The sequence below is a fragment of the Mustela putorius genome, unplaced genomic scaffold (assembly GCF_011764305.1).
Source record: "Mustela putorius furo isolate JIRA1106 unplaced genomic scaffold, ASM1176430v1.1 tig00000095_pilon_pilon_pilon, whole genome shotgun sequence".
NCBI classification, from domain to species: Eukaryota; Metazoa; Chordata; class Mammalia; order Carnivora; family Mustelidae; genus Mustela; species Mustela putorius.
Window position 1 is genome coordinate 37,495,288 of NW_025421280.1, and position 23,348 is coordinate 37,518,635.

The following is a 23,348-nucleotide window of genomic DNA, read 5'->3' on the forward strand; positions in this document are numbered from 1 at the left end:
ACTGCCCCGGGACACGTGACAACTGCACGCAATGCCCGACCCTGGATGATTCTTCGTTTTGAGCAATAAAGAATCTAACATCTAAAGAAGATCTCAGCTTAGGCAACTGTATCTATGTTAATGCCTCAATTTTGATTAACTAGGGCTCTGTAATACGCTTGCTGCCAGGCGATACGGAAGCTTGTGGGTCAAAGGGGTCCATGCCGGCCATTTATTCTCACGTAGCTCAGAAATGAAACAAAACACACATAAGGAGGTGGTGGCAGGATAAAGAAACTTAGTAAAATGCTAACATCTGGGGAGGCTGGATGAAGGACACGTGAAAAATTTTTGATTCTTGCATCTTTTCCTTATGATTAACCTGTGTCACAACAGACAAACAGCACAGGATCGGTAAGAGCTAAAAAGCAAACAGATCAACTTTACTTTGCCAGTGAGGTTTGCTTTTCTGATAATTACTTTAAAAAAGATTATGCTTAACAGATTCCTGGTATGGAACTACTCTGGGGAAGTGCCGAAACCGCCTGACACACACTGAGACTGTGATTACGGTAATCAGTATGCAGGTTTCAAAGCATTTTCAGTTTGTTCACCAAGCGGGTCAGAAGAACGAACTTACTTTCATTAAACTCTTCCTAAAATGTAGTAAGGCTGCTGAAAACAATACAATAGAACGCACATGCTCGCCCCAGCCAACGTAACACGGACCGTACCGCTCAGGAATCGAACAAATGACGTCGAGCAAAGAACCAGACACGAGAGAGTTCACTCTGAATGGTTCCATTTGACATGAAGTTCTAGAACAGGCAAAACTAATTCATCATGAAAGTCATCACAACAAACTGTTTCTGGAGTGGGGTAAGGTGTTAGGGGGCTTCAGGGAGTGTGACTGGGAAAGAGCACAAAGAAACAGAAATGTTCTGTACTCTGATCCCTACGTATCTCACAGCACGAGTAAATTCCAAGCGAATTAAACATCCGAATTAAAAAACAAAACCGGGACGCCTGGGTGGCTCAGTTGGCTGGACGACTGCCTTCGGCTCAGGTCATGATCCTGGAGTCCCGGGATCGAGTCCCGCATCGGGCTCCCAGCTCCATGGGGAGTCTGCTTCTCTCTCTGACCTTCTCCTCATTCATGCTCTCTCTCAAGTAAATAAATAAAATCTTTAAAAAAACAAACAACAACAACAACAAAAAAAAAACAAAACCATAAATATTACTCTACAACATAGAATACGTTTTATAATTTTAAAGCAAAGAAGGACTTTTCTTTCTCTCTCTCTTTTTTTGCTTTCTAAAAATAACATAAAAAAAAAAAGATTTTTATCTATTTAGAGAAAGAGTGTGCAAATGTGCAGGAGCAGAGGGGGAGGGAGAGAATCTCCGCAAATCTGCACTCAGCCTGCCGCGGAGCTCCAGCCCCCGTCCACCTACTTGCAGATGACGACCCGAGATGGAAGTCAACAGTTGGGATGTTTCACTGACTGAGCCACGCAGGCGCCCCAAGGAGGGCCTTTAAAAACACAACAAAATCTAGAAACCAGGGGTGCCTGGGTGGCTTGGTCCTTAAGCAGCTGCCTTCCGCTCTGGTCATGATCCCAGGGTCCTGGCATGGAGCCCTGCATCAGGCTCCCTGCTCCGCGGGAAGCCTGCTTCTCCCTCTCCCACTCCCCCTGCTTGTGCTCCCTCTCTCCCTGTGTCTCTTTCTGTTAAATAAACAAAATCTTTGAGAAAAAAAAATCTAGAAACCATACAGAATAGGTTCACAGTGCAGACTGTATTAAAGATTAAAACTCAAAGGACCAAAACATCATGCACAAGTCAGGTCAAATGACACACTAGGAAAAACAACTGCGACATTTTAGAGAGCGAGCACTCAAAAATCAGTAAGACAAACTCAGCAGAAAAGTATGCAAAGGGCCTTAAAGGCAGTTCAGAAAGTTCAGATGGCCGATTACCAGAAGCAGTTTAACCTGTAACCAGATGTAAATTAACACTTTACCTGTGAACAAATGCAGATAAACATAGTAGTTTTCTCCTTAAACATAGATTTAACAAGATAATCCTCAATGTTCAGGAAGATTTGCAATAGGCGGCCCTCTGCTCCTGGGTGCTGGTGGAGATACCAGCCAGCACAGTCTGTTAGAAGAGTTACTTGTCAGTAGCTATTTCAAAATGCACATATCCTTGACCCCATAATTCTACTTCTAATTAAGTTATCAAAAAATAGGGCACCTGGGTGGCTCAGTCAGTTGAGCATCTGCCTTGGATTCAGGTTCTGATCCAAGGGTCCTGGGGATCAAGTCCTGCATCCGGCAGGCTCACTGCTCAGCGGGGAGTCTGCTTCTCCCTTTGCCTCTGCCCCTCGCCCCTGCTTGTGCTTTCTCAACTCATCCCCTCCCAAAATATTTTTTTAAAAAATCAAAAAATAGGTTTCTTTACATATAGACATTTCTGGTTCATGGCAGCACTGAAAACTGGAAATGCCAAGTCAAAAATGGAAAAAAAAAAAAATCTCAACAGCTTAATAACAAAGGAGACTGATGAGCTAAACTGTGGTACACTGATCGGAAAAGTTACAATTACACTGTTTAAAAAAGAATAAAATCTTTGTATACTTTGAGGTACTATGGAAATACGTCCTTAATGTGGAAAATAAAAGAAGCAATCTAAAAAATATTTTGTAAACTAAGACCTATTTCCTTAAGAAAAATACATGTGCACGGTTGTATAAACATGTTTACATATTTACTTTTCCAAAGATTTTATTTACTTATTTATTTTAGAGAGCGAAGGAAACACACACACACACACACACACACAACGCGGGCACAGGCACAAGCAGAGAGAGCGCCAGAGGGAGAGGAAGAAGCAGGCTCCCTGCTGAACAAGGAGCCCAAAGATGTGGGACTGGATGCCAGGACCCTGGGATCATGACCTGAGCCAAAGTGAGATGCTTCACCAACTGACCACCCAGGCGCCCCTCTATATATTTACTTTTAAAAGACTGCATACACACAGAAAAGTCTAAGAAAGAATGGCCCACCTTCTAATAATGGGTTACCACCCCCTTACTGGGAAAAAAGAGCTGCTTCTACATTTTACTTAATGCTTACCTATACTTTAAAAAAAAAAAAAAAAAGAAGCACTTAAAGCAAGTACTTTTTTTTTAAGATTTTATTTATTTATTTGACAAAGATCACAAGTAGGCAGAGGCAAGCAGAGAGACAGAGGAAGAAGCAGACTCCCTGCAGAGCAGGGAGGCCGATGCAGGGCTCAATCCCAGGACCTTGGGACCATGATCTGAGCCGAAGGCAGAGGCTTGAACCCACTGAGCCACCCAGGTGCCCCACAATTATTTCTTTTATTAAAAAGAAAGTAAAACACATAAGGAGGCCAAGAAGCTCTATTTTCTACCAGTATGACTATCTTTCTGGGATTTTCCAGTACTCTTATCCTGGCAAAGACATTTACTTGGGCAAAGCCAAAAAATGCACAATGTACTAGGGACCACAGAAGTGACTTCATTCCAAAGTGAGGTTGCCTGACCGCTGCTGTCCAAGGGCTTACACCACACAGTGTGGCTGACCTTAGTCCCTGCCCCTTAGACCTTTCAAACCCAATTCTTCACCACTAGCCAGGTTATATGAGTATTTCATTTTGTTGTGGGGTTCACGCAACAAAGCCACCAATTACCAAAAGAACTTTTAGAACAGTTCAAATGTCCAGTTTTAACTGATTCTTTCTTAAAAACAGTAGTTGAATGTTACTGAATAAAATTACAAGTAAATACTGAAGAAAACTGACAAGAAAGATAGAGCCCCTGCCCCCCAACAATCTCATTAACATGGGGCAGAGTGACATTAGCATTAAAGCAAGATCTAAGCGAGGGCGCCTAGGTGGCTCAGTTGGTTAACGATCTGCCTTTGGCTCTGGTCATGATCCAGGTCCTAGGACTGAGTCCCACACTGGGCTCCTTGCTTGGTGGGGAACCTGCTTCTCCCTCTGCCTGCCACCCTCCAGCCTGTGAGCTTCCTGGCAAATGCTGACAAACAAATAAAATCTTAAAAAAAAAAAAAAAAAAAAGGCAAGGCCTAAGGAACCTGGTCATGACCGTGCAGAGGGCAAAGGGGGGAGGAGTTGCTACTGGTGGGATCACAGGTGTTTGCTGATAAACAAGGACTTGACTGCAGACACATGGGGAGAGGGGTAGGCAGAGAACGTAAGCCTAGGCAAAAGAGGACCAAGAAAGGGAAGCACATCTTCGGCACTTGACTAAAGCGCAGGATGCAGTAGAGGAACGCTGAAGGGGAGAAGGAAATGGGAGATTTCGGTCTGATGGTAACGGTCCCTACTGCCATGTGGACTGGAGCACTTATGCACTAGGCAATTTTTTTTTTTAAGATTTTATTTATTTATTTGACAGAGAGAAATTACAAGTACACTGAGAGGCAGGCAGAGAGAGAGAAGGAAGCAGGCTCCCTGCTGAGCAGAGAGCCCCATGCGGGACTCGATCCCAGGACCCTGAGATCATGACCTGAGCCCAAGGCAGCGGCTTAACCCACTGAGCCACCCAGGCGTCCCTGCACTAGGCAATTTTAAAAGCAAAGTCTGTGAAACTGACAACTCTCTTTCGGCCAGGTGGTATTTAAAGATTTTATTTATTTATTTGTCAGAGACAGAGGGAGAGAGAGCAAATGAGCACAGGCAGACGCAGAAGCAAGCTCCCCGTTGAGCAAGGAGCCTGATGCGGGACTCGATCCCAGGACCCTGGGATCATGACCTGAGCTGAAGGCAGCCGCTTAACCAACTGAGCCACCCAGGCGCCCCGGCCAGGTGGTATTTAAAAGAGAAATTCCATTCCTCAGTCAGAGAAGTAGGAGACCCAAGCAGCCCTAAGTTCTATGCAAAGAAGGTTGAAAGTCTGGGTAAACGAGGGCTGCGGAGCGCCCGATGAACCAACATGCAAACATCCCTCCCATCCTCTTAGAATTCCCAAGTGCCAGAAAAAGAAAATACACTGGAGAGATCTTGAAGGAAACGCAAAGCTTCATCCCAGGCCCTTTGGATTCACAGGGTAGTTCCCAGACCCCAAACACAGCCAGGTGAACAGGCTCATTAGCAAAGGAAATAACTGCGAAGGAAGTTCTCAACATTAGCCGTGCTGATAAAATCCTCCATACCTTTGCTGGATCTCTTTGACGTCTTCTTGTTTCCTTCGGAGGTGATTTCAATTTCGTCAGGATTACCCCCCTCATCTTCAATTGCCTAGAGGGGAGGTTAAAAAAAGGTTTACCAAAAAAGGCAGCACACAGACTTGACTTTCACAGAAACTTCAGGTTGCTGATCTGGAAAGGGCCTCCCTCTGCCCATCCGCGCTCTTGCTCTCCCTTGGACAATGGCTCTGGAGTCAACTTATTTCTTGGTATTCATATCGCCACCATCTAGATCATCCTATTCCTGGACCCAAGGGACCTCAGAAAGGAAAAAGCACAGTCCTTTCCCGAGACTTTACCCAGCAATGTGTTGTTTGACCCTCTGTGACTCCCTCTCCATGCCATGCCTACACTTGGCACTGTCTGGACAGATACTTATACTCACTCGGCTGAGATTGTACTGTGTGTGCCATGAGGCTGGACATAACCCGAACTACCTCATCAGATCATGCACATCTAAGACTGACTCCCAAGGTCTTGCTCTTAACCAGTAGGGGACTTGCCTGAAAGGGTAAGGAATTAAAACCATCTCTTGGTAAGCCCCACCTCCCACCCAAGAGCTCATCGTTCCCTTGAGCAGCCCACACCCACACTCGGCACAGTGCGGAGCACCAAGGAGGCGCACAGCAAACGATTCCTGAGCATGTCCTCAGTGATATTCTTGGATACGGGACTTCGATTTTAGGTTTTACCGATAACCCTTTCTCTTCTTATTGCATTATCCTGCGAGTAAGAATTCTGTTTAAAACTACTTCAAATAGAATCTTTTATATGCAGACGATTTCAGAAATTTCAGATCTTCAGGAGTTTCTCAGCGTGGAAGTCTGAATTTGCAAGAGCTGTGAATTTGTGGGCTTACACGCTCCATATCTGATCTACACCAGGAACAAAAAAAATCTCTCTTCTCTCTGTAAACCAGGGTGAGGAGGAGGAACTGGGAGTTCTACTCTGGAATCAAGGAAAGCACAACCAGAATATCTGTCCCATTCTTCCTGGCAAAAGAGAATTCTGGAATACCACTAGGAGACCAGAGAACTGCTCCAGACAGGTGTACCGTTTTGCCCCTCAGTAAATCTCCTCTGGGTGCAGTGCTTACAGGATCATCCCTAGGGACGCTGCAGGCTATGAGTCATCCTTACAGAGCTCGGGAAACTACTCTTTGTGCTCCTTCCACCTTTTCCTCATTTGCCCTTTCTGGAAAAATGACCAAAAAGGGGGAACACTAACTAGACGGTAGAAGTAAAAAAGAAAAAGTCAATCAGTAATTCTAGACTCACTTGGGTCAAGTAGCAGGTAAACATACAGGCTGCTGCTATTTACATGCTGTGACCACACCCCTAAGAAAATGAAAACAGAAGAAATGAAAAATGGCTCGAAGAGGACAGTGATGGAGGCTCCTTGAAGTCACACACCAGTCTCAGCCACCAAATCTGACTGGAAAACTCAGTGCCATCCTATCCTCTTTGCCGGCTTGCAGACTGGGAGTAAAAACGATAAAAGTCCCAATTTCACTTTGCTTGAGGGGAGACCCTGGTGGCAACCCTCAACCTTCCAGCAATTTTTCTAGATCATCTTTGTTGATGAACTACCTGCCCTGAGGTGAGCCAAGGGAATTCGTATCCATAGAGAAACAAACAAACTCAAGTTGTAAGAGCCCCACAGACTCTGGGCTCATCAACCCACCATTTCCGAGCCCTAGCTTCCTCATCCGAAAAATGAGAACCAATCCCTACTCCTGCTTAATGGTAATCAGTAATAATTAATGCCCTGGTCCTCCGTCGCGGGGGAGCCAGGATGGTGGAAAGAGTCCCAAGTCACACCGTCTGCGGGGGCTGGGTGGGGAGGTGGCCGAGGCTGAGATTACACCCAAGTCCCAAGATGAGAACAGGCAGACGGGAGAGGAGCACAAAAGCCAACCAGAGTCCGGGAAAGGGGAAGCAGCAGGCCCCGAACGTTTAATGAACTGCTCAGGCTCCGGCACCGGCCCCTCAGAACCCTCACGGCAGGGACCACAGTCCTGCTGCTGCACAGGACAAACGGAGGCACGCAGAGGAAAAGTGCATAGTGACAACGATCGCGTCTCCCGCGCCAGGCAGCGAGCCAAGCACGGTTCATCCTAACACGAAAGCTCGCTCTTTGCGGCTCCTTCCGGCATAAACAGGCCGAGCGCGCGTCCGACCTCGTCCGCGCCACGGAGACCCGGCAGAGGCCCGAGGCCAGACCCCAGAACGGGCGCCCTGCCTGCCTGCCTGCCTGCCGGCGAAGCCCCGCGGCCGCCCTCACGGCCCCCGCCGGGTCTCCCACGTTGCCGCCTGCTACCGCAAACAGCGCTTCCCTTTCCGCGTTACTTCCCCGACCCGGGACTAGCGAGCCCACAAGCCGTCTTGTTTTGTTTTAACCTCCGAACTTGTTCCCGGCGCAGTCGCTCGCTAAACTAGCCCCTCTCCTCGAAGGACGTCCACCCTCCCCGGTCGGCGAGCGTCGGAGCCTCCAGGGGAAGCCCGGCGGCCAGCGCGGGCTCAGGAAATCGGCAGGCCTGTCGCCACGGCCGTGTGACCTTGGCCGAGTCCCCCCACCTGGCCCAGGAAACGAGGGCTTCCGGGTTTCCCGTCGTTTCTGGAGGCTGGGGTGGGCCCCTGAGAGGAAGGCCGCGCGGCGCGGCGGCGGGCGCGGAGAACGGGAGCCCTCGGCCTGGGTGCCCCGCCGCCCTCCACCGCAAGGCCGCGGCGCCGTCGCCGGGTCGCGCCCAGATGTCGCGCTCTCCCCACGGCGGCGCTGAGGTTCGCACCCCGGCCGCGCTGGGGTGGGAGCTCCCTCGTGGGCCCGGGAGGAGCCGGGAGAAGCCTGGAGCGCCAGACCAGACACAGGCCCCACACCGGGCCGGGGGCGGACCCCGAGGCCAGGGGACCCCGGTCGCGGCCGCCAAGACCCCCCTTCCCACCTCCTTCCCGCCCCCGCAGGGCCCCAGCTCTACCTTTTTGAGCCGCTCCATCAAAACGCTCTTGTTGCCGCTCGAGTCCAGATTCCGTTTCCTCAGCTCCGCCCGCAGATCGATCACCCGCAGATCGCTGAGCCGCCGCGTCCCGGTCTCCGACGAGGCAGAGCTCAGAGCCGCTGCGCCCACCGCACCCGAATCGCCTAGGCCTGAAAGAGTCTCCGCCATTCCAGGGACCCTGGCTCCGCCGCCCACTTCACACAGAACCGGGCCGGTTTTATCTGGGCACCTAGCACAAAATGGCGCCGCCTGCGAGGGAACCGCTCCAGCCGCCCTGGCGCGCCTCGCTTCTGCGCAGGCGCACCCGGCGCGGAGCCGACGCTGCCGGTCGCATTTGCACATGCGTGGTGAGCACTAAAAGGGAAGTGCGCAGGCGCATTGCATCTCGCCAGCCTCCCGCCGCGAACGGCCGTGACACATGCGTGCTGCAGTTACGACGCCTGCGCGTTGTGGTGGGGAACGTACGGTTGGTCGACGCGCGAGCGCGCGTGCTGTTAAGAAAGCTGGCAAGTGCGGCACGCATGCGCGGCCGGAAAGCGGGGCGGGAGGAAGCGAGTGCGTTTTCCTCTTAGGCGGCGCCATTTTGTGCCCAGAGCCGCTACAGCCGCCGGCGGTGTGGGAAGAGGGTGGCGGGGCCGTGAGACCTGGGATGGCGGAGACTCTGGCAGGGTCCAGCGAGTCGGGTTCTGGCACAGCCGCTGTCGGATCGGGTGCCTCGGAGGCCGGGACGCGGCGGCTGAGTGACTTGCGGGTGATAGACCTGCGGGCGGAGCTGAAGAAGCGGAATCTGGACACGGGCGGCAACAAGAGCGTCTTGATGGAGCGGCTCAAGAAGGTGAGGCGGCTCGACGTCCCGGGTGGGAGCAGGAGGCCGGGGCACGCCCCCGTGCCGGCCTGTCAGCGCGATTGCCGGACACGGGCCCGCCTCCACCTTTTCGCCTTGTGACCGACCCCGGCCCGAGCCAGCGGGGACCGGGGGACCCGGCTCTGTGACCTTAGCCCGTCACCACCCCTCTCTGTACCTTGTTTTTGCTCCTCCTTGCAGCTGGTCGCCTCGAGAGTGCTGAAAGCGCGTCCTTTCAGCCGCCGAGCGGCCGCCTGGACTTCTTCCGGGCTCCGGTCGGAGACTCGGTTCTGTGACCTTGGATAGGTGCTTTTATCTCCCCGCGCCTCAGTTTCCCCCCCTGGGGAACGGAGGAACGAAGAGCCTTTGAGATATTAAAGGGGTGGGGGTTGTGGCTGTTCCCACTCCTGGACTTTCGCTCCTGTCATGCCCCCCCCCCCCGCCCTTCCAGGGCTTCTCCTGGTTGGTGCCTTCCAGGGCTCCTCTCTCTACCTGAGATGTCTCCCCACGGGCTGGCTCAGGTGTTGCTCCATCTCCCGCTCCCGGTGTTTATGCCCCACCTGGCCGCGTTCAACCCCGCGCCGAGTTTGGAGGGATTGCTGACTCTCCCGCCGGAGCAAGCTCTTAGCTCGAGTTTACCATGGAGCGCCCAGTCCTGTGCCCGTCTGGAGGAGGGCACCGAGCAGCACCCGCCCCCCCCCCCCCAGTCTGTCGGGTGGGTTTTTTCCCCAGAGGTCAAACCTGGCTTGTGGAACCCCGCTCAGCCTTACAGATGGTGGACTTAGCGCGGTGTCTCTTTGATGGTGATCAGTATTAAAGTGGAGGTTTGGGCAAGATCGAGTTTAAGGGCCATTGTGAAACTAGACATTGACCCACACCCTGGAGCCCCAGCTCTCCCATCCCTTTGTCTTTTGTGCTTAGGGCCCCGAGAGAACCGAGTTGTGCTGGGTTCATCCCGTGCCTTCTGGGCTGGCAGCCCAGATAGTATGACCGGAGTTACTCCTCTTTCCAAGTGTTTGACTTTGTTTGCTGGCGCGTCGTTACTTAACAAAGAACGGTGTGTGCCCTGCAGCTGTCCACGGTGTTGTAGTGAAGTTTCATCTCTTCTTAATAGGCGGTTAAGGAAGAAGGGCAGGATCCTGATGAAATTGGTGTCGCCTTGGAAGCCACAAGCAAGAGGACAGCAAAGAGATACATTAAAGGTACCCGCGCGTACTTGCTGCCGCTGGAGGCCTGAGCGTGTAGAGAACTTCCTTACAGATCGAATTTTTGAACACCATTTCTGACCTTTGGGGCAGGAAAATGTCCTTGGACTTCATTGTTCCCCTCTAACAAATAGGCTTGGTTTTCACTGCCTTACACGTAGCTCTGTCAGGAGTGCCGGAAAAAGTAGAGAGTTGTGCAGGTGCTATGTAAATTAAAATTGAATCATGTGTTAGAGACCTCTTGGCTCGTTGTTGGGATTCAGAAAGAACCAGCGTAAGGCACACTCTTAAAGCTGCCCCGAGCAACCAAATACACTACGTGGCTTCCTTGCTAGAAGTTCAAAACACGATTTCAAACCACAGAAAACGACACCAGTCTGAGACAGAGTAGAACTCAGTATCTTTAAGGATCCAAAATAGATTGTTGGAGAATTTGCACCCAGCCTTTTTTTTTTTTTTAAACCAGTGAGTTGTTTTTTGTTTTGTTTTGTTTTTAGAATCTTATTTTTAAGGGGCGCCTGGGTGGCTGAGTGGGTTAAGCCTCTGCCTTTGGCTCAGGTCATGATCTCAGGGTCCTGGGATGGAGCCCCACATCCAGCTCTCTGCTCAGCGGGGAGCCTGCTCCCCCCCCAACCTCTTTCTGCCTGCCTCTCTGCCTACTTGTGATCTCTCTGTCAAATAAATAAATAGATAAATCTTAAAAAATAAAAAAAGAAAGAAAAATCTTATTTTTAAGTAATCTCTATATTCGATGTGGGGCTCATATTTACAACCCCAAGATCAAGATTCACATGTTCTACGCGCTGAGCCAGCCAGGCGCCCCACAGTGAGATTTCTTTTTTTTTTTTCCCGAATTGAGGTATAGTTCATATACTATAGAATTCACTCATTTACAGCGTACACTTCATTCATTGCTTTTTTTTTTTTTTAAGATTTTATTTATTTATTTGACAGAGATCACAAGTAGGCAGAGAGGCAGGCAGAGAGAGAGGAGGAAGCAGGCTCCCCGCCAAGCAGAGAGCCCGACTCAGGGCTCAATCCCAGGTCCCTGGGATCATGACCTGAGCTGAAGGCAGAGGCTTTAACCCACTGAGCCACCCAGGCGCCCCAAGGAGTTACATTTTAAGCTGAATTTGAACCCATCGATGTGTTTTTATTGATCTTGTAATGGTCGAGTGTAAGTGCTGACTAGTCAGGCGAGCAGAGGCTGAGCAATGTGTATCTGTCCGTCTAAAAGTTCTTAGTGGAAGTCTCTAACGGAGGCGCTCCTTTAAAACTTGGGAGGGTCAAGGCTTACTAATCAAAGTGTTCTTGGCTCTTAACAGGGATCTCTGCACCATTAGACAAACCAAACCTCAGCCAAGGGCTCGCAGCGCATGTCTGAATGTCTGGGTTACAGTTTAGGTGACGGTAAAACCACTTGGACTTAACATTTTGTCAAAAAAGCTTTGGTAATACTTATTTTTGTTGGTACAAAGAGATGACAGTCCCAGGGGAGCTGTAGTGGGATAAGAAGGGCACTGGTCCCTTCCCCTTTTTTTCTGAGAAGTCGCCAAAAGCAGGGAGAGAAAACAGGTGGCCCCGGCCCTGTTTGGTGGAGGTGGTGGAGCTGGGCTGTTACTCTGTAGCAGTCTGGACACACAAAGCGCTGACCCTCGTGGTGTCCTGGTTGGAACTAGGTCTTCAAGATTATGTAAAAGTAAAAAGTAAGTTAAACTTTCTGAGAAAAACACTTCAGGTTGAGACAAGGGAACGTCTCTTTAGCTCATTGAAACAGACAAGTTTTGAACCTCGTGGGTTTGTTTGGAAAGATTATAATTTTGGATTAGGTTTTCTAGCCTCTCGGTCCCCCACCCCTGCAGCTTTTGTTACTGAAACCAGGCCTTTGGAGTTGGGGTCCGGACCGCTCTGGCAGCGTTGGTCATCCCCCCCTTTCCTTCAGGGCACTTTGCAGTCTGCATCTGTCCTGTTGGCGTCCTGGGTACTGCAGACCCTGAAAGTGGGTGCTGCTGCCACACACGTTGAGAACCACTTTTAAGAGGTGAACCGAATACCTGTGTGTCGGGTGCAGCTACTAAGCCTGCTGGTGTTGTGGGAGCCAGTGACGGAGAGGCCACAGTGCCCCACACACAGTAAAGCCACACATCTTGAGTGAGTGTCTCGATGGCGGCGCAGAGATCGCTTCAGTGTACACACTGCAGTCTGGGTCTTTATGCAAAGATCGATGTCCCTTTGGTGTGGTTTTTCTCGTTTCAAGAGAAAATTGAGAAATTTCAGGAGAAAATTCTTGTAAAAAATTACAAGAACCATACTTCTAGATACTTTAGAAAACGTAAGAAGTATGCCTGTGAAAATAAAATCATCTCTAATGTTATCACCTTGTATTTTAACCCCTGTTGGTGACTGCTTAAGTTGTTCTCGTGTGTGTATTTTATAAATGGTCTTTATCCTTGATTGCATCCATATGTGTACGCGCCTTTTCATGAAAGTGGAACTACTCTCTGTGGTTCCCCCCCACTGTGGGCATTTTCCTATATCATTATTCCTTAGAAGTATAATTTTTTTTTAAGATTTTGTTTATTTATTTGACAGAGAGATCACAAGGAGGCAGAGAGGCAGGCAGAGAGGTGGAAGCAGGCTCCCCGCTGAGCAGACCCCCAGGACCCCAAGATCACAACCTGAGCAGAAGGCAGAGGCTTAACCCATTGAGCCACCCAGGCGCCCCCATAATTTTTTTTTTTAAGTTGTAAGACGTCGTGTGGTGGGCCACCGTGTTTTGCCTGCTTGGTGCTGTTGACTGTTGGGGGCGGGTCATTCTTCCCGGCAGGCGCTGTCCTTCGTGCTCTGTCCTTCACGCTCGCGTCGCCCAGCATCCCGGGTCACTCCCACCCGCCGCCGGGAGCATCCCTGAGTTGTGACGCCAGAAACGTTTCCTGTCGTCGCCAGATTCCCCTCCACTTCCCTTGTTGAGGACAGCTGGTGGCCCGCACATGAACACACTGTAGTGATTTGAATGTTTGGGCTGTATACAGTTTCTAGATAGATGGGTTACGGTTTTGGTTTGGTCCCAGACATTTTAGCGCATGCCCTTAACTGGGGGGATTTCTAGAATAAAAGGTACGCACATTTTGTAGGCCAGAACCTGAGTATTATCTGATTAAAAAATTATTTTGTCATCAGGACAAAAGATGGAGGAAGAAGGTACAGAAGACAACGGCCTGGAAGAAGATTCCAGAGACGGGCAGGTATGGGGCGTCCGCGGCCGAGGCGCTAGCAGGAGCTCCGTGACCAGCCGCCCCGTCGCTGACACCGTGCGTTCTCTTGGCAGGAGGATGCGGACGCAGGGTCCGACAGCTTGCAGAGCCTCGGCGTGATGGATGTGGGTGTGTGGGAAGAGAGCGAAGTTGAGAATCGCAGTGCTCCCGGCTTTGGGGAGGACGGTGCTGACAGCATTCTCGGTTCCCTTTGTGACAGCAAAGAATACGTGGCGGCCCGACGGCGAGAGCTCCCGGCGCAGCTCGCAGAGCACGCTGTAGGTGACTTGATGACACGGGGGAAGGTGCCTGCAGCCCTGGGGCTCTGTGGTGCTCCCGGGCCACCGCGCAGAGTGAGCACACGCTGGCGGTTGGGTAGCACAGCACCCCGGTCAGCGGTCACCATAAACACAGGGTACCTGTCTCGGGCCTCGTGGTAAATGATGTCTGTTTAAACAGCGTGCAAGTCCGATGTTAGCTGGCGCCTAACTTTTCAACGGTCCTGAGGAGTCGTTTGATACAAGGGCGAGAGGCCCTTCCTCGGCATGAGTCGGAAAAGGCTGACATTGTTGGTAAAAGTATTTTCCTTTGAAAAACAGGAAACCAAAAACAATTCGTCATGTTAGCATTCGGGTCTTCCTGTTGTTGTTTTTTTTCTATTTTAAGATTTTATTTGTTTACTTATTTATTTTATTTATTTGAGAGATCACAAGTAGGCAGAGAGGGGGCCAAGTAGGCTCCCCACTGAGCAGAGAGCCCGATGCGGGGCTCGATCCCAGGACCCTGGGATCACGACCTGAGCCGAAGGCAGAGGCATTAATCCACGGAGCCACCCAGGCCCCCCTTCTTGTTGGTCTTTGTAGGATGTGCTCTAGGCACAAGGTTAGATGGTGATGTTGAAAGACATGAGTGAGGGAAAGCGCTCATGCCCTCGGAAGCACCCCGAAGCACCCCTCCCGTGGGGAAGAAAAACCACTCTTAATGTTCCTGTATATAAAGGAGGACTTGAATTCTATTAACAATGTTACTTTCTCGAGCTTTCGCTTCATTTGGTGAGGAATTCTGTGGCCATTCTAAAACTGATTGCCATTTTAATCCTACTACCTTGGTGCATTCAGCCTCTTCGTTTCCTTGATAATTTTTTGTATTTGGGTTAGGTTTTCTATTCTCACTGTCCTTTTCTTTTTTTTTTTTAAGTGGGAGGGAAAGAAAAAGTGCTCTCGGACTGGACTTTCAATGTTAAAGGTCAAAAATCACAAACACCACTGCCCCTCAGCCTAGGGTGACGATGAGTAACTGACCTGCTGGTCTTGGCCTCTCTCGGTACAATCCTGCTGTGTGTTAATTATTTCCAGAGCACGGACTTGGTTTCTTACGTCTTGGTTAATCGAAGTATCCAGGTCATGAGCTTCAAACCTGGAAAAGGGGGAAAAAAAAACAACATTTGGGAGGGCATAGTTTTTGTATTTCACTTAAGAAGTAAAAAGCTCTCGGGGCACGTGGGTGGCTCAATGGGTTAATCCTCTGCCTTCAGCTCAGGTCATGATCCCAGAGTCCTGGGATCAAGCTCCCCTGAGCGGAGAGCCTGCTTCCTCCTCTCTCTCTGCCTGCCTCTCTACCTACTTGTGACTTGTCTCTGCCAAAGAAATAAATAAAATCTTTATTAAAAAAAAAAAGGAAGAAGAAGAAGTAAAAAGCTTTCAAACAGTGACGTGTAAGATAGTAGTTCAGTTAAATGTTTTAAATAAGGCACAGTAGGTAAAAGTTCCTGAATATTGTTACCCTATTTTTTTTTAAGATTTATTTATTTATTTGACAGAGATCACAAGTAGGCAGCAAGGCAGGCAGGGGTGGGGAGGAGCAGGCTCCCCGCAGAGCAGAGAGCCTGATGTGGGACTCGATCCCAGGACCCTGGGATCATGACCTGAGCCGAAAGCAGAGGCTTAACCCACTGAGCCACCCAGGCGTCCCCCCTAGTTATTGTTACTTTTAAAAGCATTGTTAGCAAGTGAAATCAGGGAAGTGTGAAGGTTTTCATTTTCCTTCTGAGCTCTGCTCCGGAAATGGTGTCCGGGTTGCGTGTGTGGACCGCCAACAAACAGATGCTGCCTGGGAATAGAGTGTGCATGTTCCTGGGCCGGTGCCAACTGAGCACCTGCTGTCTGGGAGACCCGCTCAGAGGTTCTGTGCCACCTGGCCCTGGAGCCGGCGGGGAGGCCACCAGAAACCCAACAACAGCAGTGGACTTGGAGGGGGCAGTGGGCACTTGAGGGTAGTGGACACGTAGGCCGCTCAGGAACTGGTGAGGTGTCGGGCTGGCACTCACAGCTCTGTCTCCACTAAGTGGTTCTCTGTTTTTGTCTTTCAGGTGGATGGGGAGGGCTTCGAGAACACTTTGGACGCTTCGTCACTGGATTTCAAAGTACCTCCGGTAAGTGACCTTTCTGGTGCTACAGGGCTGGAGATGCAACACAAGTGCTTGGTTTTCCTTGGAGAGAGAGGGCGTGTGTTTGTGTAAGAAGGATTCGTTCAGTGCTTATGCTGAGCTGAGTGCCCGTGGTAAGAGGTCAAGCCAAACAAGTAGTCTTAACTGTTTGCATTCTAGTGGGGATGGAGTTCATAATTAGGAAGGAGAAGTTCTTCCAGGGAGAAGTTGAAGGGGTTGTGCTGTAAATGCTCCCAGAGGAAGCCCTACCCAAACTGAGGTCCCACCGGTGGGCCAGGAGGGAGACTGGCTGAATGTAGGGCTGGAGGCCGCCGACATGGGTAGGCCTGACTGCCCGAGTCTGTGGGTCAGGGAAAGGATTTGGCCCATTGTCTTAAGTTCAATGGGCAGTCAGGAAGGTTTTGAGAGAGGTGAACAGATCGTTTTGTTGACAGGTTCCAGTTATAAATCACAGCTTACTTGGGGAGAAATAGAGCTTTCTCAGATCTGGTATGACATACGGAGCAGTCTCTGTCTTTGCTCTCTCCAGAGGCTGCTAGGGCTACCAGACCCTCCAGGGAGAACGGAATAGGCCGAGTGTCACTGCTGTGCCAGGGAGAAGGCAACATAATGGGCTTCTCACCGAATGCTCCCAGAATGGAATAGGGTCATTTTGAGTGGAAAATGTTGATTCGCATGTGATTGAAGCTATGTCTGCCAGGAAAATATATTTGCTCAGTTTTTAAGTGCCTTGTGGATTTCTTTCTCTTTTCTTTTTAAAACAGGATATTGAAGAAGCTCTCTTGGAGCCAGGTACTGATAAGAGAAACACGACAGTTAATGGTTTGAAAGTTTTCCCACTCTTTTTTTTCAATCTATCTATATATTCTAAGCTGTGTATGGTCGCGTAAATGATTTTAATGGTGGACAATCCAGATCGTACAAGGATCAGAGATTGGAAACCCAGTCATATCACCAGATCTGTGGAAGTGCCCTTCTGGTTTCTGGAGGTCGAATATATTGGGTGAGATGTAGTGATTATCTTCATCTCTCTCACCGCATAGAGGGGCATTTAAGTAATTCCTCCGGTGATTCTTCCATGTGTTTCTACACATGAAACAGATCTTGTGATATTTTGCTGCAGTCTTTTTGATTAATACAGTTAAGGCAGGATAAAGCGGTTGTCAGGGCACTCATAACCCGAGAAGTGACTGGATTCCAGAAGAGGAAACAGAGTCTCTTCAGGAAAATTTCCAATGTGTTATTCCCCTTCTGGACTGCGTTTATCTCCCGCCGTCAGAAGAGTTTCTGGTTTGCATATCGGACTGTTCCGTTAAAAGAAGTCGGAAGAAGCTTTGGAAATTGAGCTGTCATCGAATGGTGATCGCATTTGGTTCGGCACCTTGGACACTGGGAAACTAAGTCTGAAGACCCACACTTGAACAAAAACACGAGGAAGACTGTCGAGAAGCAGCCACGTGGTTGTAGGTGTTTGAATCTGTGGGGGCCTTTTCTCTTCCATGTAGCGTAGCGGCTTACTGTAGCAGTCGGTTGGAGCGCAGGTAGTGTAACCGGTGTAACTTTGTGTACCCGCGGGTTTTCCAATCTCTGTGTAGCTAGCGGTTCTCTTCGTGTTAGTGTGGCAGCCGTGCCAGTTCCGCATTTGTGATTGCTTTATTTCCCTGGTAATTAAACCTTGTGCCATTCTATTCCTGTTAAATCCGTAGAAAATGAGAAAATACTCGACATTTTGGGGGAAACTTGTAAATCTGAGCCAGTAAAAGAAGAAGGTTCCGAGCTGGAGCAGCCCTTGGCACAGGATACAAGTAGCGTGGGGCCAGACAGAAAGCTTGCGGAGGAAGAGGACCTTTTTGGCAGCGGCCACCCGGAGGAGGGTGACTTAGATTTGGCCAGCGAGTCAACAGCGCAAGCTCAGGCGAGCAGGGCAGACACCCTGTTAGCGGTAGTGAAAAGGGAGCCCGTGGAGCAGCCAGGCGGTGGCGCGCGGACGGACTGTGAGCCTGTAGGGCTAGAGCAGCCGGTTGAGCAGAGTAGTAAAGCCTCCGAGCGCACGGAAGCCTCTAGCGAGGAGGCCGCGGAAGCGCCCCCGGAAGCCTCAAGCCCAGACCCCAGAGATAGCAAAGAAGACGTGAAGAAGTTTGCTTTTGAAGCTTGTAATGAAGTCCCTCCGGCTCCTAAAGAGTCCTCAGCCAGTGAGGGCGCTGATCAGAAAATGAGGTTTGTTTTTTCTCAGTTTTAGACCAGACGCTATCTCCTTTCCATTGGTCATTTAATGACACACATAAGCTGTTTTTTCTGCAATTGGCCAGCCAGACTGATGCAGTCGTAGCTTACTTCTGAACCATGTTTTATTTCTCGTTGTGTATTTTTTAATGGGTGAATCTATTCCCTTTTTCCCAACCTACTATGGTTGTGTTCTTAAATTGTTAACTGCTATCTTCAGCTAAATGCAATTGACTTTTAAGAATCTGACATCGTATTTTGGGGGTCAGATTTCCTAGAGAAGCTTGCAAAGGTGTCTTAAGATTTTATTTCAGACTAATTTTCTGGTAGGTATTCAGTTTTTAGCACATATCATTCTTTTAATTTAGTTCTCTCTCCTTTTGTTCCCATGTGAGTAACATTCATTTTTGTCTCTAGCTCTTTTAAGGAAGAAAAAGATATAAAGCCAATCATTAAAGATGAAAAAGGTATGATTCAACTTACGTGTCAGGGAGCCGACTACGGATCCCTTATTTGGGGAGGGAGGGGCCTGCAGGAACCCACACTGGGGATCCGATGGTTGGTTTCATTGAGGATTACTGGAAGTAACCCATCTACCAGTATCTTGAGAGACTAGATTGAAATGTTGGTGAGCTTCTGTGGTTTACATCTCTGTTGTGGTCGTCCTTTATGGGATAGTGAAAATCCCAGTGCGTCACGTCCTGGTACAGATCCGTTCTGTCCGTTAGAATAACAGAACAGAGTCGCAGAAACTGCCACCCCAGTTGAGTATTGGTCACCAAAATTCATTTCTGTTTGTAATGGACGAGAACCTGAGGATTCCTCAAGTAAGAGGCCGGTCTCTGCAACCCGTAGATTTTGTCTTCCGTCCTGTAAATGCTCAGACCAGGGGAGCTGAGGTGGGGGGGTAGTTGGGGTTCAGGAGCGGGCTGCGTGCTGAGGCAGTTCATGCTTCCCGCTCGGCCTGGAGGCCAAGCCTGATTCCTTCCCTCCTGCAGCAGGTCGCACCAGCAGCAGCTCTGGCCGGAACCTGTGGGTCAGCGGACTGTCCTCCACGACTCGAGCGACGGATCTGAAGAGCCTCTTCAACAAGTACGGGAAGGTACGTGCCCCTGGCGCCCCGCAGCCCGGCCTCCTCGTGGCGCCCAGGGATGAACGCAGGACTTCGGAGCGTTCTTTCTTCTGTCGTTGGTTTTGTTGGTCTTTTCAGTGTGTGTTGCTGTGTTGTTGTTGTTGTTGTTGTTTTAATTTTATTTATTTGACAGAGATCACAAGTAGGCAGAGAGGCAGGCGGGGGGGTAGGGGAAGCAGGCTTTTCACTGAGCAGAAAGCCCAATGTGGGGCTCGATCCCAGGACCTTGAGATCATGACCTGAGCCGAAGGCAGAGGCTTTAACCCACTGAGCCACCCCGGCGCCCCATCAGTGTGTGTATTTTTTAAAGCATAGAAAACGAAACCCCAAGGGAGAAGAGGCCCACCTGGTTTGGGGTAGTGAGCCTCGTTTCCTTGCTGAGAGCGGGTAATAGCAGGTAGTTGATTGTGTCGCAGAAAATGTGTGTAAATCGTTACAGTCTGAACGTTCTTGTGGTTCATTCTCATTGCTCGTAAAGAAACTGCTCTTTTTTTGGCCCATACAAAACTTAAAGAGTTGGTTTTTAATATATCAGTATTTTCAGGCCTATAGTTCGAGAACAGGAACATGACAGCGGTTTAAAAATAAATCAAGGAATACATGGTCCTCAGGGGCGGAAAGAAAATTAATACCACTCAGAAGCCTCTCAGGGACTCGAGGACTTTGAACGCCAATTTGCACTGCCTGGAGTTAGTGAAACAGTCGCCCTTTCAGCCGGGAGCTCCGTGCTTGTCTGGTGCGGGCTGGTGGGCGGTGGTGCCCCTTGGCCAGGAGGAGCTATAGGGAGCCCAGGCGGAGCTTGGCAGGGTGTCCTGGCTGCCCTGGGGGGTTCTCAGCCCAGATCTGTGTCCCCGAGTAGGAGCTGGTGAGTGTGTTCGTGATTTAAGTGGACAGGACCCAGAAGAAGCGTTTGCGAGGTGAATTTTTCTTGACGGCGGATGTCTTTCGGAAAGGCTCACGACTGAGAAGCCGCCACCCGTCCTCAGTTTGCCTGCCTTCTTGGTCGGGGCAGCAGTCATGAGGGCCAACAGCAGCTGTGAGGGCGCTGTCCTCGTGCTTACGGGCTGCTGGAGAGATGACCTAGGTAAACACAGCGAGTTTCGGGGGTTCATGTAGGAAAGTCACAGCCTGCCGTCAGGGTGTGGGAGGGAGGCCGAGTTTAGCCGGGGGTCTTGCGTTCACCGCTCCTTCGGGTGGAGGAGCGCCGTGAGCCGAGGCTTGAGTGATGAGAGAGTCGCCCTTGCGCACGGAGCTCGGCACTGGACTAACGCTGCGGGACTTGGGCCCTGTGATGGGACGAGTCTGTAATTTGATTGAACTGCTCAAAGGCTGCTGTGATGGCGGAGCGCGAGGCAAGGGGGCCCAGGGACAGGTGAGGTGGTCTTGGATTCTGCGCTCAGGGCCATGGGAGGTGATGTCCTTGCAAGGATAAATAGTTTGATGGGAAGGTCAAGTGACCCCGTCATTGGCTCAGCTGCCTGATCTTGAAGAGAGAGGGAAGAAAGGGAAGCTTCCTAAGAGGAGTGACATTGATATCTCTCTAGGCAGTATCTGTCCCCTTTGGCCATGTATGGGGTGCTCTGGACAGAGGGGGGCTTTCTTCAGGGAAAGCCGGCTCCGCCATATCTGCAAGTGGGAACATGGACACTGGGGTCTGCCAGGACCGTAGCAGGGACAAGCACCCCATCCCACCCCCGGTCATCTCGCGGTTGGGGACCCTGAGGTCCAGAGAGAGGAGGGGCCTTTCTCACGTTGACCTGCTTCTTCGCAGGTGGTCAGAGCCAGACCTACTAGGGCTCGTGTGTCCTGATGCACAGCTCCGTACCCGGCATAGGTGCTGGCCCTACCTTCAGTTCTCTCGCACGCCCTGCAGGAACGCTGACATTTAACTCGAGTGTCCGTGTAGTGGGGCTTCCAGCTGCCGTCTGGCTCCTTGTCTCCTCCCTGTTCTGTTTCTTGGCTCTCTTGCTCCTTTGTACCTGCTGCTGCTTGCACGGAGTATTTTTTATGCTTTGTCGTTTTTTGGCTGAACTAGTATGTGTAAGTAGTGTTGCTGCGTCCTGGTTTCTTGAGGTGTGAAGTTAGCTAGCTTATTTGGGGTTTTTTGTGTTTCTTGATGGGGACTTAGCTCTTAACTGCTTTTGCCATACCCCGTAGGTTTTGCTGTGTTACATGTTTCTTTTTCATCTGTCTCAGGGTATTTTTTGTCTTTGGTTTCTTCCTTGAGCAGTTGGATGAACGACAGCATTTTTCTTTGGTGGCTGCATTTAGGAATTCTGTTACTAGACTCTGTGCAGTCTCTCCTTCAGTGATGTTCCAGTCCTTGGGGGTGGGGGGGACCCACGAACCTGGGGACAGTGCACCGCCCTCCCAGCCTTTGTGGTGGTTTCAGCGCTGCGTAAATTCGGGTTAATAGACAACATAGCATGGTTTGGGCTCATTGACAGGTGGGGTGGATGGTCGGGTTTTGGTGTATTTGTGTCTTTGGTTTTTGAGGGGGGTCTTTTTGTCTTGTTTGCTTTAAACAATTATCTTTTAAGGAGTTACGTAAATAAGACAAATCACCGGCTTTTAGTTACCTCCGTGTTTACCTTTTGGGGTGCTCTTTTTTCCCTCTTGTTGATACCCAAGTTCCCTTTAGGTATTTTTTTTCTCCCTCTTTAAACCTTTCTTAAAATACAGGGTGGCCCGGGAGGAATTCCTGCTGCCTTTGTAGGTCTGAAAATGTCATTCTTTTGCTTCCACTTTGAAAGCTGTTCTTGCTCCTGCGGAATTCAGGGTTGGTTGGTGGTTTTTTGTCCTCCCTCCTCCTGGTTCCTGTTGTCTAACTGGCTCTGGGTCTCACCTTTGCTCCCTAGGGCATAGGTGTCTTTCTCGTCTGGCTTACCTGGCAGGTTCTCTTTGTCACCGCTCTGGAGCAGATTGCGCCGCCCATATGCTGTGGTTTCATCTGGGAAGGTTTTCCTGTGCTGCTTGGCTTTTGGCAGCACCACAGGTGGTCCGACAGCCCACTGATGCTCTGGTGGTTTTGGTTTGTTTTCCGTCTTTTTTCTTCCAGTTCTTTTCAAGTAGCTTCTGTTGCTACGTCTTCAGTTCCTCATTCTTTTTTCTGCAGTGTCCACTGTCCATCCCATCGCGTGTACGTTCATCTCCAGAATCTTGGGTTGGGTGTTTTTAAATATCTTCTCTGTGTTTACTTAACATGCTCAGTGGTTTCTCCAACTTCTTGAACACTTAAGATGCAGCTAAAATAACTTTAATATCACCGTTTACTAATTCTGTTGTTGGAGCGCACTCTGGATCTCTGTTTATTGGTTGGTTCTCTTTGTTAGAGTCATTTTCTTTTTTAAAGATTTTATTTATTAATTTGACAGAGAGAAATCACAAGTAGACGGAGAGGCAGCCAGAGAGAGGGGGGGGGGGAGCAGGCTCTCTGCTGAGCAGAGAGCCTGATGCGGGACTCGATCCCAGGACTCTGAAATCATGACCTGAGCCAAAGGCAGCAGCTTAACCCACTGAGCCACCCAGGCTCCCCAGTAGAGTCATTTTCTTATTTCTTGGCTGCCTAGTGGTTTTTGATCGGACACCAGACGTTGTGATGTGCATGTTGTGTTCTAGTTACTCGCGTGTCCCTGTCAGTGTTCTTAAGCTTTTGCTGGGACACAGTTCAATTACTTGTTCCTCCCCAGGCTGGCTGTTAGGCATCGTTAGATCAGAGCAGCCTTAGTTCAGGGCTAGTTCTGTCCACTTCTGGGGCAGGATCCTCCTGAGATCTCAGCCTAAAGCCCCATGAATTGCAAGCTTTTCCTTTCCATTCTGGTTCACTCCGGAAGAAGTGAACTCTATGAGTCCCTGAGCCTGTGGGGCTGTTTGCTCGCACAGGTGGCGTTCTCCCTGGCCTCTCACGTGCGTGCTGCTTAGGGGCCACATGGAGCTCTCCGGAGCGGCCTTTATGCAGCACTTCCTCTCCAGTACTGTGTCCTGCTGCCTCGATTTCTTCAGATGCTACTATGCTCAGCTCCCGGATACCACC

General features: G+C 50.1%; 2 protein-coding genes across 9 annotated transcripts in view; one reads left to right on the forward strand and one right to left on the reverse strand.

Annotated features, from left to right (window-relative positions):
• The window catches only part of SAFB (scaffold attachment factor B), a 36,878-nt gene extending 28,359 nt beyond the window's left edge, over window positions 1-8,519 (reverse strand). For 3 of the 4 annotated variants that reach the window (XR_006608373.1, XM_045085998.1, XM_045085994.1), the window contains exons 1-2: window positions 8,191-8,518; window positions 5,184-5,268 (exon numbers count right to left, since the gene is read on the reverse strand). Coding sequence is in view for 2 of the 4 variants with exons in the window: in XM_045085998.1 (XP_044941933.1) it covers window positions 5,184-5,268; window positions 8,191-8,379 (274 nt within the window). In the remaining 2 variants the exon portion in view is untranslated. Of the gene's footprint in view, window positions 1-5,183; window positions 5,269-8,190 lie in introns of all 4 variants that reach the window. The other variant, XR_006608372.1, reaches the window with a different exon arrangement.
• Window positions 8,520-8,742: 223 nt separating this feature from the next.
• SAFB2 (scaffold attachment factor B2) overlaps window positions 8,743-23,348 on the forward strand; it is a 31,826-nt gene continuing 17,220 nt past the window's right edge. Inside the window, exons 1-9 of one of the 5 annotated variants that reach the window (XM_004771505.3) lie at window positions 8,743-9,046; window positions 10,170-10,257; window positions 13,441-13,505; window positions 13,589-13,792; window positions 15,883-15,945; window positions 16,725-16,752; window positions 17,667-18,177; window positions 18,601-18,650; window positions 19,182-19,285. In XM_004771505.3, coding sequence (XP_004771562.2) covers window positions 8,861-9,046; window positions 10,170-10,257; window positions 13,441-13,505; window positions 13,589-13,792; window positions 15,883-15,945; window positions 16,725-16,752; window positions 17,667-18,177; window positions 18,601-18,650; window positions 19,182-19,285 — 1,299 coding nt within the window. In that variant the 5' untranslated portion in view covers window positions 8,743-8,860. The remainder of the gene's footprint in view (window positions 9,047-10,169; window positions 10,258-13,440; window positions 13,506-13,588; window positions 13,793-15,882; window positions 15,946-16,724; window positions 16,753-17,666; window positions 18,178-18,600; window positions 18,651-19,181; window positions 19,286-23,348) is intronic. The other 4 variants (XM_004771506.3, XM_045085979.1, XM_013045314.2 and 1 more) reach the window with 4 other exon arrangements.